The sequence below is a fragment of the Enhydra lutris genome, unplaced genomic scaffold (assembly GCF_002288905.1).
Source record: "Enhydra lutris kenyoni isolate GAN:26980312 unplaced genomic scaffold, ASM228890v2 scaffoldscaffold4, whole genome shotgun sequence".
NCBI lineage: Eukaryota > Metazoa > Chordata > Mammalia > Carnivora > Mustelidae > Enhydra > Enhydra lutris.
The window spans coordinates 9,313,909-9,330,935 of NW_019154088.1; the positions used below are offsets into that span (position 1 = coordinate 9,313,909).

Consider the following 17,027-nt stretch of genomic DNA (forward strand, 5'->3'; position numbering starts at 1 on the left):
CTTCTTGGAAAGAGAGCGGGAGAACTCAGCTGTGGGATCCTCACCTCCTTGTCAGGCCGCCCTAGTTAACACCTAGGAACGTAACTTCCTCAATGCCTATGACGACTCTAACCCAGCGCCAAAACCCTGTTCGCTGGTGGCCGGCCAAGGGGCCTTCGTCTCACCAGCTCCCCTCTGTGCTCCTTTGCCTTTTCTGTTGTTTCCTCCTACCTCTGTTGCTCCATCTGCCTCTCGTACTCGTGGAGGTGTTCGGGGTGATTCATCTGTTCCGTAGGCTGGATGAACTCATGTTAGGAGAAACTCAGCAGACGGTGACCCATACTCCCCACTCTGCTGGGTGTTCTAGGAAACTTTAATGGAGAATGGCATTCTTAACCTCAAAGATGCTTGCCATCTATTTGGGAAAACTTGTATGTGCAGGTGACATGTAAGTGAAATAACAAACAGCAACACTTTACTAACTGGGTTGTGCGGCATAGGTGTGTACTCTAGTAGTTCACTATGGGGTAGTTTGGTTGGGGAGGGCTTGAGGAGGAGGCAGACCGGAGACTGAAGGAAGGGTAACATCTGGAGAGGCTAGCTAGAAAGTGGAGGACATTCCAGATCAGTGAACGTGTGGAGGTTCAGGGAGAGAAGCAAGGTCAGGTCACAGGCAGCTCCGCTTCCTTTCCCCCCCACCTCACCCTCTGCATATCTTCCACCTGGCTATTCCTGAGTTACAGCCTGTGCAGTAAATAAAATGTTTCTCTCCGTCTGTAAACTGCGCCAGCCAATTATAACCCCAAGCAGGGGACTGTCATTGGAACCTCCAGGGAGAAAATCAAAGCATGAAATGCTGAAGGAAAGAATAAAGAGCTGAAGGGATATCCAGATGAGTCTTGGGGAAGTGAGTTAGGGAACTGGGCTTATGCAGAGGTTCAAGGTAAGAGGAGATGTCTGTCACTTAACTGACCATTTGTACTCTGCCATCTATGGGGCCTATACCCATGATTCCTTGCTGTATTTCTCAGGTAATCCTCATTACCATCACAAAGTAAGCACTATTACCTCTTTATGCAGCCGGGGAAAGAGACTCACAGATGTTAGGTTAATTTACCCAGGGTCAAACAACAAGCAAATATTGGAGAAAGATTTGAGCCAGGGAATATTGGGGGTGGGAGGTACTTGGTGTTAGTAGAAGTCTTGAAAGCCTGGCATTTTTATCATTTGGCCAGAGGTTTCCAAACTCTCAAGTTCATGATGCTCCTAGGTAGTGTCTTACTAATATTTATGACACCCAAAGAAGTATCAGTGATTCCATTTTGAGTGGTCAGATCCAACAACTTAGTGTAGGTACTTGAAAAAGTGTTATTTCATTTTTAAGTAACTACAATTATTCCCTAATGGAATTGTCAACACAAAATGAATAAATTCTTTAGAATCTCTAAAAGTGAGGAGGGGCGCCTGGGTGGCTCAGTAGGTTAAGCCGCCAATTCTCAGGGTTGTAGGATCAAGTCCTTCCTTATGCTCTGTGCTCAGTGCAATCTGCTCATCCCTCTCCCTCCCCATCTGCGCCCCCACCTCCACCCCACCCCCATCAGCTCCACTAAAAAGTAAAACTAAGGAGAGACCTGATCTGAAGACAGTTGCTTAACTGGCTGAGCCACCCAGGCACCCAGAGAACTCCAAATTGACTCGTTTAAAATTCTATTCTCGGAGAAATTGAAACTGCAAATAGGTTTTGATTTACTGCCCTGGGGGCAAGTGACTCCACCTTGGGCCTAAGGCTTCCTTTTTAGCACTCCTAACAGCCTTGCTGTGGGTGGTATTCATTTCATTTCAGCCTTTCATCCCAGGATTCAGGGCACTCAACTACCTGAAAAGACCAGTTCAGGGTATTAGCCCACCACATTAGAGGGGGAAAATAGTGAAGGGGGTTAGAGGCTTAATTCCATCAGCTCTCCTCTTCCCCTGTTAAGTAACAAAAATTCAACTGAGTCCATTTTAAAGATCTAATTGGCTTTATTAAACAATTCATGACTCTGGCAGCATCCCATCAAGCAAACAGAAAGGAACTCCAAGGAGGCTCAGAAAAGGAAAGGTTTTTTATTTTTTTTAACTATTTATTTATCTGTCAGAGAGAGAGAGAGCACACAGGCAGGCAAAGGCAGAGAGAGAAGCAGGCTCCCCGCCTAACAAGGAACCGGATGTGGGACTCGATCCCAGGACTCTGGGATCATGACCTGAGCTAAAAGCAGATGCTTTAACCGACTGAGCTACCCCGGCATTCTAAAGGAAAGGTTTTTAAAGGTAGCAAAGGAACCGAAAAAGGAAATTATGAGCAAAGAATTGATTGTTTCAGGCAAGATCCATCCTAAGAGGTACACAAGGAAGGGGTGTCCATCAATAAATTCCCCAGTGCTGACAGGCAACTCCCATGTTGAGTGGTTAGAGGTTACATTCCTGGGGCGGGGGCGGTGGGGGAGTGAAACTACAGTAAGGTAGTTGTCTCAGTTTCCTGATTCACAGCCTTAAGTGGTTCCACTGCGGCTCTGTGTTTTTATTTTTATTTATTTTTTTTGACAGAGAGATCATAAGCAGGCAGAGAGGCAGGCAGAGAGAAAGGAGGAAGCAGGCTCCCTGCTGAGCAGAGAGCCCGATGCGGGGCTCGATCCTAGGACCCTGAGATCATGACCTGAGCCGAAGGCAGCGGCTTAACCCACTGAGCCACCCAGGCGCCCCGGCTCTGTGTTTTTAATACTCGTAACACACTACTCTTGCTTTTCTGCACCTTCATTCCCCTCCCCCAACCCTGTTTTTTAAAAAGCCCTGATACTCTTCTTGTACATTGAATAATTTGCAAGACAGTAACTCGTTCGCATAAAACTCCAAAATCACTCAACCCTGTTACATAATAAAGCAAGTTTTAATGGCTTCTAACAGTGTGCACAACACAGCCAGCGCTCCCTACCCAATCTTAGACATCCCAGGTAGGCTTTAACAATTTATTTCCAAGCACTGGACATCTGGAGAGTTTTCCCAGGCTGTTTTAACATATAAAGATATAGACCTCTGTAGTTAGGGAGTGCTACTTCAAAGCAAGGGAGATACAACTCCTAGACTCTCAAGACACCTTTCTCGCTCTTCTACTTAGTAAGGTCTCCGCCTAGGGATGACTCCCGCAGTCTCCAACAGCGCCAACCCAGCCCCGCGGTGAGGACCCGGGATCAACTCTTCACCGCTGATTGGCTGATGTGGTGACCAAAGGCAGCGCGGCCTTCAGCCTCCCGCGGAGGGTGATAGGCTGCTGGAGACCCACCCCCTCGCCGATTGGGTGGGGGCAACAAAGCCCGGGATTGGTGGAGCCCAGGGGGCGGGTCACCGTTGCTGGAGCTGGAGCTGGCGCTGCAGCTGCGGCTCGGACTGCGGGTTTCTTCTTCCTATTCGCGTGCAAGGCCGAGATGGCGACAGTGGCTTGGCTTCTGGGACGGCGTGCGGCGAGTTGGAGTCTGCGGTCGCCGCGGGCGCAGCTCGCTAGCCACGTGTCCCAGCGGGCCCACTCCCTCTTGCCCGTGGACGATGCGATCAACGGGCTAAGCGAGGAGCAGAAGCAGGTAGGGAACCTCATCCTCTTCCAGGCCTCAAGGCCTGCTGGCCAGGCTGCATCGCCCTGCTCAGAGGTCGCCCAGACGCTCCTCTGCCCGGCGCCCACTCAGCCGCTGCAGTCGAAGCGCGGGGGCGGGGGGACCGGCGCGGGTTCGCAGCCTCCCTGCTGTGGAAACAGCAAAGCCTGGCTGCTGATTTAGATAAGGAGTCGGAGACCGGAAGGCTCCTGGAAGGCTGATGGTATTCTGGTGGAGGTTTGATGGTGTTTTGGCTGGGCCACTGGCATGTAGTAAAAAGCCCTCTTTCTGAGGTCCAGTTACCCCTGAACACTGTCTTAAGACTATGGTTCTCAAGCCTGCTTAATAAGAATCACCCGGGAATCTTTTTCGAATATTCACCTCCGGGGGCTTTGAAGTGCACTGTCTAATCTGCTATAAGTTCTTCAACACAGTTGCGTCCAAAGCACAAAGTTGAACAAAACACGAAATTGCATTTCAGGTGAGCCTGAACCAGAGCCTTCCTGGAAGATGACTGTTCTCTTTGGGATGTTGGCACAGAGTTCCCCAGGAACCGGAGTCTCCTGGCTATTAAGCAAATGTCCAAGGCTCCAGGAATTACAAAATCCATTTGTGTTTGCAGTCAGCAGATAGAGGTCTGAATCCCCTTCCACAGAAAGGGTTCAGCCCTTGCTCTCAAACTTGTCAGCCAAGAGTTTCTAATCTCTTTCAGTAATCCTTTGTTATCAAAGTCTAGGGGGACAGAAAGCCTGGCACGTGCCAAAAACTGAAGAGGGTATGGCTGGAACAGTGAATGGGCTGAGAAGGATACTGAAGAAGACTCGAAGAGTCAGTAGGGGTCCCTCATGCAGGGCCTTAGAGACGTGAGTAAGGAGCTTACCTTCTAGGTACAATGAAAAGCCATGAAATGATTTTATGTACAGGAGTGACATTTTAAAAATACTCAAGCTGTCTAGGCTGAGGACCTTAAAAGAGATGAAGATCATCTCTGAGGAAGTATAAACTGTTACAGTCTCTAAGTTTCAATCTCAAGTAACAAGGGTTACTTGTGGCCTGTTTTCCCCAATGTGTCCTCAGTAGTGGAGATGCTGTTCTTAGTGGCAGCAAGGGACTGTCTCAGTGGCATCTGTCCACCTCTCTCCCTCTAGCTTCGTCAGGCCATGGCTAAGTTTCTTCAGGAGCATCTAGCCCCCCAGGCCCAGGAGATTGATCATATCAATGAGTTCAAGAATCTTCGAGTGAGTCATGATGCCTGTGCTGGGGGGAGTTGGCTGGGAGTGGGGCCAAGCAGCAAGGGGGCAGTTTAGGGGCTGGGCTGGGTCGGGAATTATACTGCTTCCTGGAAGAGCTCATAGTCTTCTGGTAAATAAAACCTCCCTAACAGTGCAGCCCCTTCGTGTGAAGCATCTGAGTCTCGTTCCAGATGTGCCAGATGCCTGTGACTGGCTGCCTTCTCAGAGCTCACTGCACTTGACTTTTTTCTGTTGGCAGGAGTTTTGGAAGCAGCTGGGAAACCTGGGGGTCTTGGGTATCACCGCCCCTGGTGAGTATAGTTTCCTTCCCTAATGAGAACTTTTCTTGCATGCCCTTTAACACCATTTCCAAAAGAAACAGGAAAGGAGAGGAAAGTTTGTGCTCAAAGAACCCAGCAATTTCTCTTGGACCTGAGAATGTATCCATTGACTGTCAGCCCAAGGAGGAGTATACTGGTTAAGCAGTAACATCCAGAAGGCAAAGGGATGAGGCCTGTGTGGTTCACTGACTGAGAATCACTTAGATTCTTGAACTCTGCATGTTTAATAAGTTCCCCCAGCCTCCCCAGGTGATTTGAGGAGTTTAGAAAACTCCATTATCATGCAACTGTCTTGTACTTCTGTCTTTTTTTTTTTTTTAAAGATTTTATTTACTTATTTGACAGAGAGAGATCACAAGTAGGCAGAGAGGCAGGCAGAGAGAGGGGGGAAGCAGGCTCCCTGCTGAGCAGAGAGCCTGATGTGGGGCTCAAGTTTGTGTTTGCTATAAATTCTGGGATCATGACTTGAGGTGAAGGCAGAGGCTTAACCCACTGAGCCACCCAGGTGCCCTGCACTTCAGTCTAAACCATCTCCCTAATTCCTAAACTCTGCCTTACTAGTAGCCCTCTAGGCAGGACTGCTCAGGATAGGTATGTTCCTGTGGGGACTGCCTACATCCTCTTCCCACAGCTGACTTGCAGTGCCCAGTAAAGAAACAAGCCTGTGGCCTCACCTGCCAAAGCCTGGACTGTCAACACTGCCTCAGCTTGTAGTGTTAGGACAGAGGTGGAACACGGTGTTCTTACATCTTTCCTCACCACTTGGAGACGGTTGCAGGGATTTGAGCTGATTCCAGAGTCATAAAATGAAAAGACTTAAAAATGTAGAACACCTTAAGTAAAGTGGTAGAGGGAACGCCACTGGGAACTCCCAAACCAGACTGTGTTTTGGGGTTTATGAGCCCTCAAAGAAAGCCAGTTCTGGTAAGTTCTAGTTTCCACCAGGGTTGTCCTGGTGGCTCTTTCCGGTGCCACCCGCCTGTGGGCTTACCTTCCTAGAGTTGCCGGGGTTGGGCTCTCCTTTCCCTAGAGCCTAAGATGAGCCTGACTTTTTGGTCAGAGTAAAGGTGTTTAGAGCCTTGATTTAAGATTTTATTATTTTTTTAAATGATCTCTTTACCTTTCGTGGGGCTTGAACTCTTAACCTCAAGATCAAGAGTTGCATGTTCTACCAACTGAGCCATCTAGACGACCCCTTGTGCGGAGAGTCTTACCAGGGTTTTCCCAAAGAGCAAGCCTAGGGGTGGGAGGTCGTAATACCAAATGAGCCAGGCACTTTGATTTTGGATCTGTTGCCAAGGAAAAATTGGCAAGGAGCTCTGAAATTCACCATTTGTGGCACTCCAGTTCCCCATTACTAGTCTTGCCTTTTTTTTTTTAAAGACGTAATTGACATATAATATTGTATCAAATAACATGTTGATTTGATAGTCAAATCACCTATGCTGTTCTAGTCCAAACACCTATGCTATGAAAATCTCCCCTTACTCAGGCCTTTCACACATGGCGTCCTTTGTTTAATGTCCTTTCTTAGTGCTCTGACCCTCCTTCTTTGTGTTTCTTGGTTAATCCAAGTCGCCCTTCATTTATTCATCTGCCCACGCGCTTCTGTGGCTTTCTGAACAGTGGGTGCTCAGGCTCTCTTGTCTTACGTAAGAGGTTTTTCCAGAATAACCCAGGCATTTGCAACGACTGTTTTCTGAACCACCTCAGCTGACCAGAGGCAGCAGGCAAAGCCAGTTCCATGAGCTGGTAAAGCAGGGCCCATGGTGTCAGCTTATTGACCTTGCTAGAGGGTAACTTGGAGTAGGAGCTACAAGGGTGTTTCTTTGCTGCTGGTAAACATTCCTGTGACTGCCCCAATGTAATCTGGGCTGACTTTTCCATTCCACTGCCCTGTCCCAATTCCCAGTTCAGTATGGCGGCTCTGGCCTGGGCTACCTGGAACAAGTGCTGGTGATGGAAGAGATATCCCGAGCGTCTGGAGCAGTGGGGCTCAGTTACGGGGCCCACTCCAACCTGTGCCTCAACCAAATTGTGCGCAATGGAAATGAGGCCCAGAAGGAGAAGTACCTCCCCAAGGTGAGGAGATGAGGAGGGAGAAACCCTGAGGCATTCTCCCGGGTTGGCAAGGGTCAGTCAGACTTGCTGTCTACAACATGCTGCCCTCAAGCAGGAGCATCTAGCCCCGCAAAGGGTCACGGACTTGCTTTAGAATAATTCAGTCAGAAGAATTAAAAATAGGACCAGAACTCCTGAGTCACTCACTGGATGTCATTTGTGGAGCATTTGAAGAAATGGAAAACTGGGACTCGCTTCCTTTGCAGAGGGAATGGGAAAGGAGAGAGATTTTCAGTCGTATAGGTAGTGCACTTCTCTACCAGGACTTTACCAGTACCTGGTCTGAGAGAAGTCTGAAGGGGTGTCACATGAGCGGGTGAGAAGCAGTGTCGTGAGCTCCCATAGGGGACTTCTGAAGTCATAACCAGCCTTTGTGGTTTCCCTTGCAGCTGATCAGCGGTGAATACATCGGAGCCTTGGCCATGAGTGAGCCCAATGCTGGCTCTGATGTTGTCTCCATGAAGCTAAAAGCAGAAAAGAAAGGTGAGGCTCTCTTGACTTGGGAGCTTCTGGAAAGGGAGCTGAAATGCACAGAGGGACAGCCCTTCTCAAGGTGAGGGAGGGGGTGGCCTCTGCTGACTTTCCAGAACTAATTCCCAAAGGGGGCACCTTCCTGCCCAGCAGTAGGTCCATGAAGTGACTGGTTGGGATGGGCCAACACGGCTTGAGCAAGTAGCCAACTTCTTGTCATTAGGTAATCACTACATCCTGAATGGGAACAAGTTCTGGATCACCAATGGCCCTGATGCTGACATCGTCATTATCTACGCCAAGACAGATCCCACTGCTGTGCCAGCCTCTCGGGGCATCACAGCCTTTATTGTGGAAAAGGTGAGTGTAGGGCAGTGCATGCCAGGAGGCTGTTGTCTCCTGAAGTCGGTACTACAAAAGGTTCTCTCCTGCTGGTCATAGACACAACCAGTGTGTGCTAGGCCAAGGCTCTGGAGAGGGCGGGGAGGGTGGAGATAGAAGAGCTGACTGCAAGGAGAGGGGCCACATTGGAGCCCAAGAAGGATGAGTCAGGTCTGAGCATGGTTGAGCCACACAGAAAGGTCCAGGAAGATGAGGACTAGAGGGAAGCAACTGGATCTGACGACCACAGTGTCCCTGCCAGCCTTGGGGAGAGTAGCTGCGGAGAACAGCAAGTTCTGAACATGTGAACAGCAAGGCCGGGGTGTGGGGGCTTCGGGGGTGTCCAGGTGGTGGATGAAGGCTGCAGCGAAGCAAGGGGGAGATGGAGCAGGAGTTGGAATGAAAAGGCAGACATTTGAGTTTGTTTTCAAGGATGGGAGAAAACTGGGGCACCTGGGTGGCTCAGTGGGTTAAAGCCTCTGCCTTCAGCTCAGGTCATAATCCCAGGGTCCTGGGTTCGAGCCCCGCATTGAGCTTTGCTCAGCGGGGAGCCTGCCTTCCCCTCTCTCTCTGCCTGCCTCTCTGCCTATTTGCGATCTCTGTCTGTCGAATAAATAAATAAAATCTTAAAAAAGAAAAGAATGGGAGAAAACTGAGCAAATTATTTGGTAGAGAGAAAGGAATATAGGAGAGGGAGAAATTGAGGTGTGTGGGAGCAAGTGAGCCAAACCCAACAGTGAGCCATGGGAAAGGTAGGGCTGGATTACAGGTGATGGTGGAGAAGCCGCCTGAGTCATGACTGTGCAGCATGAGGGCTGGGAACCATGGGGGTTGGGGGGTTGAGAGAGAATTCCAGGAATTAAGTGTCCTGAAGGTTTGCAATACCCTCTATAGAAAGAGGGAACTAAGACCAGAGGAAAGAAAAGAGGGTAGCCCAAAGAGCCTGGCAGAGATTGGAAATTTCATGGTCATGTGGTACGACCCGCATTAGCCTGCCCGGCCACATACTCTGCCAGTCACTTGGCAATGCAGACTGCATCTGGTTAGCCTCAGGCCAAAGTACATAGATGGCTCAATTTGATCCTGGGTGGGACTCAGATACAGATGGCAGAGGTACAGAGGGAAAGGAATGGAGTTACCGGGAGAGAGTGTCCCGGAAGTGCTTTCCCCTGAGAAGAGGAAACAAAGCCAGCGAAGGTCAGGGGCTGCCCAGGGTGTGGGTATTTCCTTGAGAAAGCACTGCTCCCATGAGAAGTGGGGAGAGTGCACCTAGAGGCAGAGGAGGGTGGGTCATTAGCTGGAGCTTATAGGAGTGGGGCAGTCCTACAGAGTGGGCGCCCGGGGAGGAGGAAGCAGTGTGTTGTGCAAATTCGAGACCAGATGGGAGGGTGGGCATTTCTCAAGGGTCTGCCTTTTACTAGACGCCCTGCTTGAGGACTAGTCTGTAATTGGGGCCACCTTTTTTTCCCCCCTTAAAGGGTATGCCTGGCTTCAGCACCTCCAAGAAGCTGGACAAGCTGGGGATGAGGGGATCCAACACCTGTGAGCTAATCTTTGAAGACTGCGAGGTTCCTGGTGAGTCCCTGAGAATGGGCAAGTGCCTGTGTGACCCTTTCATAAGTTGAGAAAGTCCATCTCGGGTAAGAGAAGCTCACCATCGTCAGCTTACGACGATGCATCTAGATGATGTGCCTCCGTCTATTGTGCTTGCCCACGGGCCCTTACATGTGGGCCTCAGGCTGCCAGGCAGCTGTCCTTCTGGCCAGAGCTGCATGTCTGCCTGTGGCCACCATGAAGGCTGCTGTTTCTTATGTTACTAATACACTGGGCCTGGGGTGGTATGCCAGTACCTGGAATAGACAGGTAGGAGGTGCCCTCACCCTCTCCTGTCCTCCAGACTGCCCTGTTTGTGCGTGTCCCTGAATAGCCCACGTGAGAGATTCATTAATGGTGCAGAAAAGAAAAAAAAAAAATTCAGATAAACTGATGGAAGCCAGGCTCAGTGAAGACAAGAGAATTCATTTGGAGTATTTTTGCTTTGAGGACCAGCCAGGTTTGCTCTGTACCTCAGCCATAGACCATTCCCTCTCCCCCATGACCCAGGACCCCAGAACAGTAGGCTTTGGTTACAAGGAGCATCTAGGGAGGCCAGATCAGTGTGGATCCTTTTTGGTCAGCAGGAAACAACAGCCATCATTAAGTCAGTGGTCTACGCTGTACTGAGTGTCCTACCTACACCTCCCAAGGTCATCCAGTGCCTTGGCTTCCAGGCTAGGGAGATAGTCAGCAGATTGCATAACTGGCACTGAATGACCCACCTCTTAGACAAAGACTCTTCCAGAGACTACTTTTGTCGTGGGTGGGGGCTGGTGATACTGGAGCAGGGAGCAGACTCAACCTGGGGGACAGAGTAATTCTCAGTTTCCTTTATGGGCATGGGTAAAAAGAACTAGGGAGGGGTTGGATGGCTTCTAGACCAAATTAGCTTTTCTTTGCCATTCAAAGCAGTTGAGGAAGAGAAAGGGAAAGTCTAAAGATGGGTCCTTTGTGTCTTGTCTTATGAGTGGCGGGGGGTGTGTTTGGCACAGTGTGGTGGTTGGGGAGTCCCTCTAGCAAGGTCTACTTTTTTTTTTTTTTTTTTAAGATTTTATTTATTTGAGGCGCCTGGGTGGCTCAGTGGGTTAAAGCCTCTGCCTTCAGCTCAGGTCATGATCCCAGGGTCCTGGGATCGAGCCCCACATCAGGCTCTCTGCTCCACAGGGAGCCTGCTTCCCCCTCTCTCTGCCTGCCTCTCTGCCTACTTGTGATTTCTGTCTGTCAAATAAATAAATAAAATCTTTAAAAAAAAAAAAAAAGATTTTATTTATTTATTTGAGAGAGAAAGCATGAGCAGGGTGTGGAGAGGGAGAGGGAGAAGCCAGACTCCCCACTAAGCAGGAAGCTGGATGCAGGACTCAATTTCAGGACCCCAGGTTCATGACCCAAACCAAAGGCAGATGCTTAACCCACTGAGCCACACAGATGCCCTGTAGCAAGCCCTACATCCAGCTGGAAGTCGTAAACTCCATGTTTGTCTCTCACTTGGAACCCTAGTCGGCGGTCAGAGGTCAGGTGACATTTTAGGGCCTGCGTGAAAGCCACGATATCAAACCTAGCAGCTTTTATACAAGTGAGGAGGCTGTGGACAGCCCTCTTCCCTCTGACTGGCACTTTTTCCCGGCAGCTGCCAACATCCTGGGCCATCTAAGTAAGGGCGTCTACGTGCTGATGAGTGGGCTGGACCTGGAGCGGCTGGTGCTGGCTGGTGGGCCCCTTGGGTGAGTGTGAGGCTCCAGAGGAGCTGGGCCTTTGGCCTCCTTGGCAAGTTGTGACATCACAGCCTTCACCTTGGTGGGGGCCAACGGGACCTGCCTCCCAGAAGATGCACCTTTTCTCTTGGAAACAAAATGAACAGACCTCCTCCTCCCCCATGTACTTTTCTTCACAATGGAGGGAGATATTATCAGATGACAGACATAAGGCCTGAGTTGCAGTTCTACTTAATTATTCAGGATGAAACAGGACATACTCAGGCACTAAGACCTCTCTGCACAGGGGTCCCACTCCTCTATCTGGTGTCCGGGAAAGGGGCACACGTCCTGGGCAGTTGGTGCAGTGACTGAGCAGGGGTGATCAGAGCCCTCATGCTCCTTGTCTCCTCCCTGGGACTCCAGTTCCTTATCTTGCCAAGCCGTCTCCCCGCAAGCTCCCCACGCTGGCAGTGGGGGTACAGCAAAGTGCCTCCCCAGTGTCATCCTCTTTCCCGGCAGGCTCATGCAGGCTGTCCTCGACCACACCATTCCCTACCTACACACAAGGGAGGCCTTTGGCCAGAAGATTGGGCACTTCCAGGTGAGTGGAAGCTTCTGCTGAAATGTGCTTTCTTGACAGGGTCCAGATTGTCTTTATCAAATGAGCGAACAGGGCATTCCATATCTTTTGCCACCAAAACGAGCCTGGAGGCTTGGAACGCAGGCTCGTTTGGCATGCTACCTGGGTTGGGACCTTGTCAGGAAGTGGCCCTCATGTCCATTCACTTCCTACTTGAGATGAATGAACTAGACCTTGTAGGGCTGGTGGGGGAAGTGTGCAGGCTGTAGGCAGGCCCAGGGAAGGGAGCAGTGTTTCTGGTCATGTGTCTTGGTATGAAGTCACCTCTCAGCGTGCAGGGTTCACGGTGCAGCGGCCGCTCCCTGGGCAGCTCTGTCATCTAAGGCAAGTTAGCCTCCTAGCTATGCCCTCGAGTCCTCGGGCCTGGCTCTCAGATGGCCACTGCTGACCTGCTTTGGGTGGCTAGGGGGAGTGTCTGAAAGGAACATGGCTCCGGCGTGCTGACCTGTTGACCCCCTCCTTGTGCCCAGCTGATGCAGGGGAAAATGGCCGACATGTACACCCGCCTCATGGCCTGTAGGCAGTATGTCTACAATGTCGCCAAGGCCTGTGATCAGGGCCACTGCACTGCCAAGGTAAGGGCGGGCTGTGGGGACTCCCTCCCTCTGTGGCCCCCGGCAGGACCCTGCTGACCCCGAGCCCCCTCCCACAGGACTGCGCAGGGGTGATTCTTTACTCAGCTGAGTGCGCCACCCAGGTTGCCCTGGACGGCATTCAGTGCTTCGGTGAGTGGCCCCCACTTCCCACTCCTGGTTCCAGAAAGTTTCCTCTTCACTCCTTACGCTGTGCTTCAGCTGCTGATGAGCTGCCACCTTTAAGCTCCTTCTAACCCCAGTTACTAGGAAGACGTGTTAAAGCAAATGAGAAAACTGCCAGAGGCCACGAGGGGCTCATCCCATCAGCAATGCCTCTCTCTCACACTCCCTGCCTGGTCCTGTGAACACTGGGAAATGGGGCGGGAGGGATGCCTCAGAGGCTGATGGCCTTAAGAGTCCAGAATTGAGCCAGAAGGCCTGGGTTTGAACCCTAACCCTGCCACCGGCTGGCTTTATGACCCGTGCAAATGACTTACCCTCCCCTGGGCCTGGTCCCCAGTGAGCTCTGTGCAGTACCTTCCTGTCTGCCTTCCCAGGTCTACCAGTGGCAGTCGCCTTCTTTGCCTGGTGTCCTCAGCAATCTGGGTGGCCTTCCATTCCAGCCCCTTGTCCCCACTCCCACAGCTAGGTGTTTCCCACAGCCTCCCCTCTCAGCTCCATTTGCTGCTTGTCTTTAAATCAGCCTCTCCTCTGGCCTCTTTCTATATACTTGGCTCTCTGTTTGCTTTCCTCACTGCCCCTCACCTCCTGTTGTCCTTTCCTCTCTGCCTGAACCTGGCCACAGGTGCCAACGGCTACATCAACGACTTTCCCATGGGCCGCTTTCTACGAGATGCCAAGCTGTATGAGATTGGGGCTGGGACCAGTGAGGTGAGACGGTTGATCATTGGCAGAGCCTTCAATGCAGACTTCCACTAAGCCCAAGATCCTTCACCCCCTTTCTCAGCACCAAGAGGCCTTTCTTTGGACATAGAGATATGGCAGCTCTCCTGCTGCTTGGCAGCATTCACATCAGCCCTTGGCCTCTGCGTGAGGTCTCTACCGTGGCTGACAAGTGCTGTGGGCCTCAGAACCTGGCCCCCAGGATGCCACAAGTTGAAGGCAGACATGGGGGGGTGGGGAGCAGCATTTCTAGTTATACCTTCCGGTCTGAAGAAGCTGGAGGACGTTAATGAGGGTTGTGGTGGGTGGAGGGCCTTCCTGGAAAGTGGCTTAAAATGGACTCAGCAGGAAGCATACTGGCTGTTCTGGGGCGTCTGGGAAGGCAAGAAGCCACCCCTTTTTTGGAGGAGGAGGGGGGCTATGCCTCTGGCAGAGAGCCCAGTACCCTAGAGGCATTGCCCCTCTACATGTATTTGAACATGGCAGCTTCGTCTTTCTAGGGAAAAAAACAAACAAACAAAACCCAAACCTAGCCTTTGTTTCTGCTGATTTCTAGAGGCATCAGCTCCCGATAGCTGGTGAGCAGGTACCCTCTCAGCCACCGCTAGCGGTTCCTCCGGGCCCCTCCAGGGCTTTATTCGTTAGGGCTGAAACCCCAAGGTGTTGGGGTGGAGCTCCAGGAAGAGGCAGCTCAGAGCACCTGGGCCACCCAGACTCCACGATGTGGCAGAGATCGGCATGCTTGTGAGGGATCAGCTGCGCGCCAGCCTCCATGGCAGCACCTCTGAGCCCTTCAGCCCTGCCTGGCCACCGCCACCATCCAGTCCTGGCCGGATGACAGCCTACAGCTGACCAGGCAGCAGGCCTGGCTGGCAGCACAACTCCAGCCAAGGCCACCTGTGTACATTTCTCTGGATGCCCTATGGCTAGTTTTGTTACAACAGCTCCGCGGCTGCTGCCATTTTGTATTAAGTGTTAGGAAGCAAACCCATCTGCTTCTAAACTGGTGTTTCTGGCAGGGGGTGGGGAGCAATCTATTGCTACTGCCTCCTGTCCAGCGCTAGCCCTGTGGCCTTGGAGGATAACTAGTCCAGGTCCTACTCTGCCATCTCACCTACTCATTGGTGATGCGTGACAAAGAGATGGTATCTGCCTTGAGGACAGAAGAGGTTTCAGCCTCCCTTCCCCAGATCTCCCAGTGGTTTTTAAAGGAAGAAGGGAGTCCAGAAAGGTAAGAGTCTTAGAGGTAGAAGGAAGCTTATACATTTCTGGACACCATCCCCATGGTTTTAGAAGACTAAGACAGGGGCATCGCCTGGGTGGTTCAGTTGGTTAAGCTTCTGATTTTTGGTTTTGGCTCAGGTCATGATCTCAGGGTCATGTGATCGAGCCCCACATCAGGCTCCATGCTTAGCACGAATATGCTCAGGAATCTTTCCCCACCACCTCCCTCCCCCTCTGCTCATCCACCTTCTCACACATATACTCTCAAAAAAATAAATCAAATCTTTAAAGATTAAGACAATTTGGTTTTCCCAAGGTCAGAACTGGAGCTAGAATGCAGATCAGCAGAAATGAAAATGCTAGCCTGCAGCCCCACTGCACAGTCCAGTGGAATGGGTTTGGGTTGTTCCACTGTATCTAAATTCCCTAAGAACTGGTTTGCTTGGCTCTCGGCCCAGGGGTGCCTTTCTGACTTTAGGTCCTGGCCTGTGGCCAAGCGCTGTTCCAGCCTATTGTCTGAGACAAGTGCAGTTAGCTCCTTACCAATCCTACCCCAGTTCTATCCTGAGGGGGAAACCCAGGACTTGCGGCACTGTCCCTTTACTCTCCTCCAGCCTGCCCCCTGCTATGTTGGAGATGAATGTGGCCAAAATAGTGGTCTTGCTCACGTGCAGCCTGGAGACGTTCAGAATGTGACAGGATAGAGTGTTACCTCCAGTCTGTGTACATTACGGAGCCCTGCCACCAACTTGGGGAGAATGTGACTTTTCCTGATGCTATATATGAAAAGTCATATTTTAAAGTAAAGCTGAAAATAAAGAGTGTAACCTGAGTCATGAATGGAAGAGCAAGGGACCCTTCATTTTGGTTGTTTTGGGGTTTTTGGTTTCCATGCGTTTGGTAACTACAGCACCAGCTCCCAGCACTAATCAGTCCTGGGGCTGCTTCTAATTCCATCCACTCCAATTTTAGGCAGGTCACACTATCAGCTCAGACCTGCTATTGACTAGTGTCCCATTCATTGTTTTCCCTGGGGGATGGCAACAGAAGCTGAGAGGGGTTCTCCAGGTGTGGTCTGTAAAATGCAGATCCCTTGATCAACCGCAGACCTAATCATCAAGAACAGTTCTGAGGGGGGCACCTGGGTGGCTCAGTGGGTTAAAGCCTCTGCCTTCAGCTCAGGTCATGATCCCAGGGTCTTGGGATGGAGCCCTGCATCAGGCTCTCTGTGCCTGCTTCCTCCCCTCTCTCTCTGCCTGCCTTTCTGCCTACTTGTGATCTCTCTCTGTCAAATACATAGAAAGAAAATCTTAAAAAAAAAAAAAAAAAAAAGAAGGGGGGGGGGGGGCGGTGGGAAGAATAGTTCTGAGGTAGGGCAACCTTTTAGGACCTAGAGGACACCTCCCCAGAGGCTTAAATCCTAATTCTAGTAAAAACAGCCTTGCCTATGTGGCACTGGCCAGTCTGGATTTGGTAAGAGTAGCTCCCTGGTCTTCACAACCCCGTGGGAGACATTATTGTGCAGGGCTTCCTTCCAGAAGACGCATTAGGTGAGCGGCCCAGCGGCATGGAACTCGGCAGGGAACCAGGCGCCCAGCCACGCCCAGACGCGAGGTGGAGCCAGAGCTAGTGTCCGCGCGGCGTGGTTTTGGGTGGGGGGAATCCTCTTTAATTCGGCAGCTGGCGCCCAGCCTACGTCCGCCCGGCAGAGCCGGGACCCAGATCCCAGGTGACCATTAGTCGTGACCCCTGGGTTACGGCGGGCCGCGTGTCCTCCCTGTGCCCCGCCCAGCCGCCGAGGGGGCGCGCCCCGCGGAGCGCTGCTGGGACTCCGAACTCGGGCGCGGTTCCGCGGGGCCTCCGTGGAACTCGCCTGACCTCTGCCGGCCGCCCGCGGGGTTGCAGACGCGCAGAGTTGCCGCTCTCCGGCCTTAAGCCCGGTGCTCCGGACTATTGGATCCCAGTCTCTGATTTCGGGATGCACAGGGCTCAAGGTCATTTGTTTGTTTAGTTTTGTTTTGTTTTGTTTTGTTTTGCCTAATGAGAACGTGAGGGGAGCGGGGGAGACGCTGGCTATCCTCTATCTTGTATCGTTTAATATAAAAAAAAATGTCACTTTTAGCAATTAAAAAAAGTATGTGATGTAAACTCAGAACAAAGCCAGAGCTTTTTTATTTTTAAAATTTCGTATGTTTTTGGGGCGCCTGGGTGGCTCAATGGGTTAAAGCCTCTGCTTTGGCTCAGGTC

General features: G+C 51.3%; 1 protein-coding gene across 1 annotated transcript; it reads left to right on the top strand.

The window, feature by feature from the left end:
- The first annotated feature begins 3,429 nt into the window (after positions 1-3,429).
- Positions 3,430-14,914, top strand: LOC111138585 (isovaleryl-CoA dehydrogenase). Its single transcript, XM_022490605.1, has 12 exons — positions 3,430-3,593; positions 4,751-4,840; positions 5,094-5,145; positions 7,088-7,257; positions 7,686-7,779; positions 7,991-8,127; positions 9,627-9,723; positions 11,372-11,465; positions 11,958-12,039; positions 12,549-12,653; positions 12,731-12,803; positions 13,459-14,914. The coding sequence occupies exons 1-12, from the start codon at positions 3,441-3,443 to the stop codon at positions 13,590-13,592; spliced, it is 1,281 nt and encodes a 426-aa protein (XP_022346313.1). The 5' UTR covers positions 3,430-3,440; the 3' UTR covers positions 13,593-14,914.
- The last annotated feature ends 2,113 nt before the right edge of the window (positions 14,915-17,027 follow it).

Excerpts from the sequence above, each read along its gene's own strand:
- LOC111138585 (XM_022490605.1), top strand. The coding sequence starts at position 3,441 with ATGGCGACAGTGGCTTGGCTTCTGGGACGGCGTGCGGCGAGTTGGAGT. Across the intron at positions 12,654-12,730 it reads AGGGCCACTGCACTGCCAAG|GACTGCGCAGGGGTGATTCT; the intron begins GTAAGGGCGGGC and ends CCCCTCCCACAG. Across the intron at positions 12,804-13,458 it reads GGACGGCATTCAGTGCTTCG|GTGCCAACGGCTACATCAAC; the intron begins GTGAGTGGCCCC and ends ACCTGGCCACAG.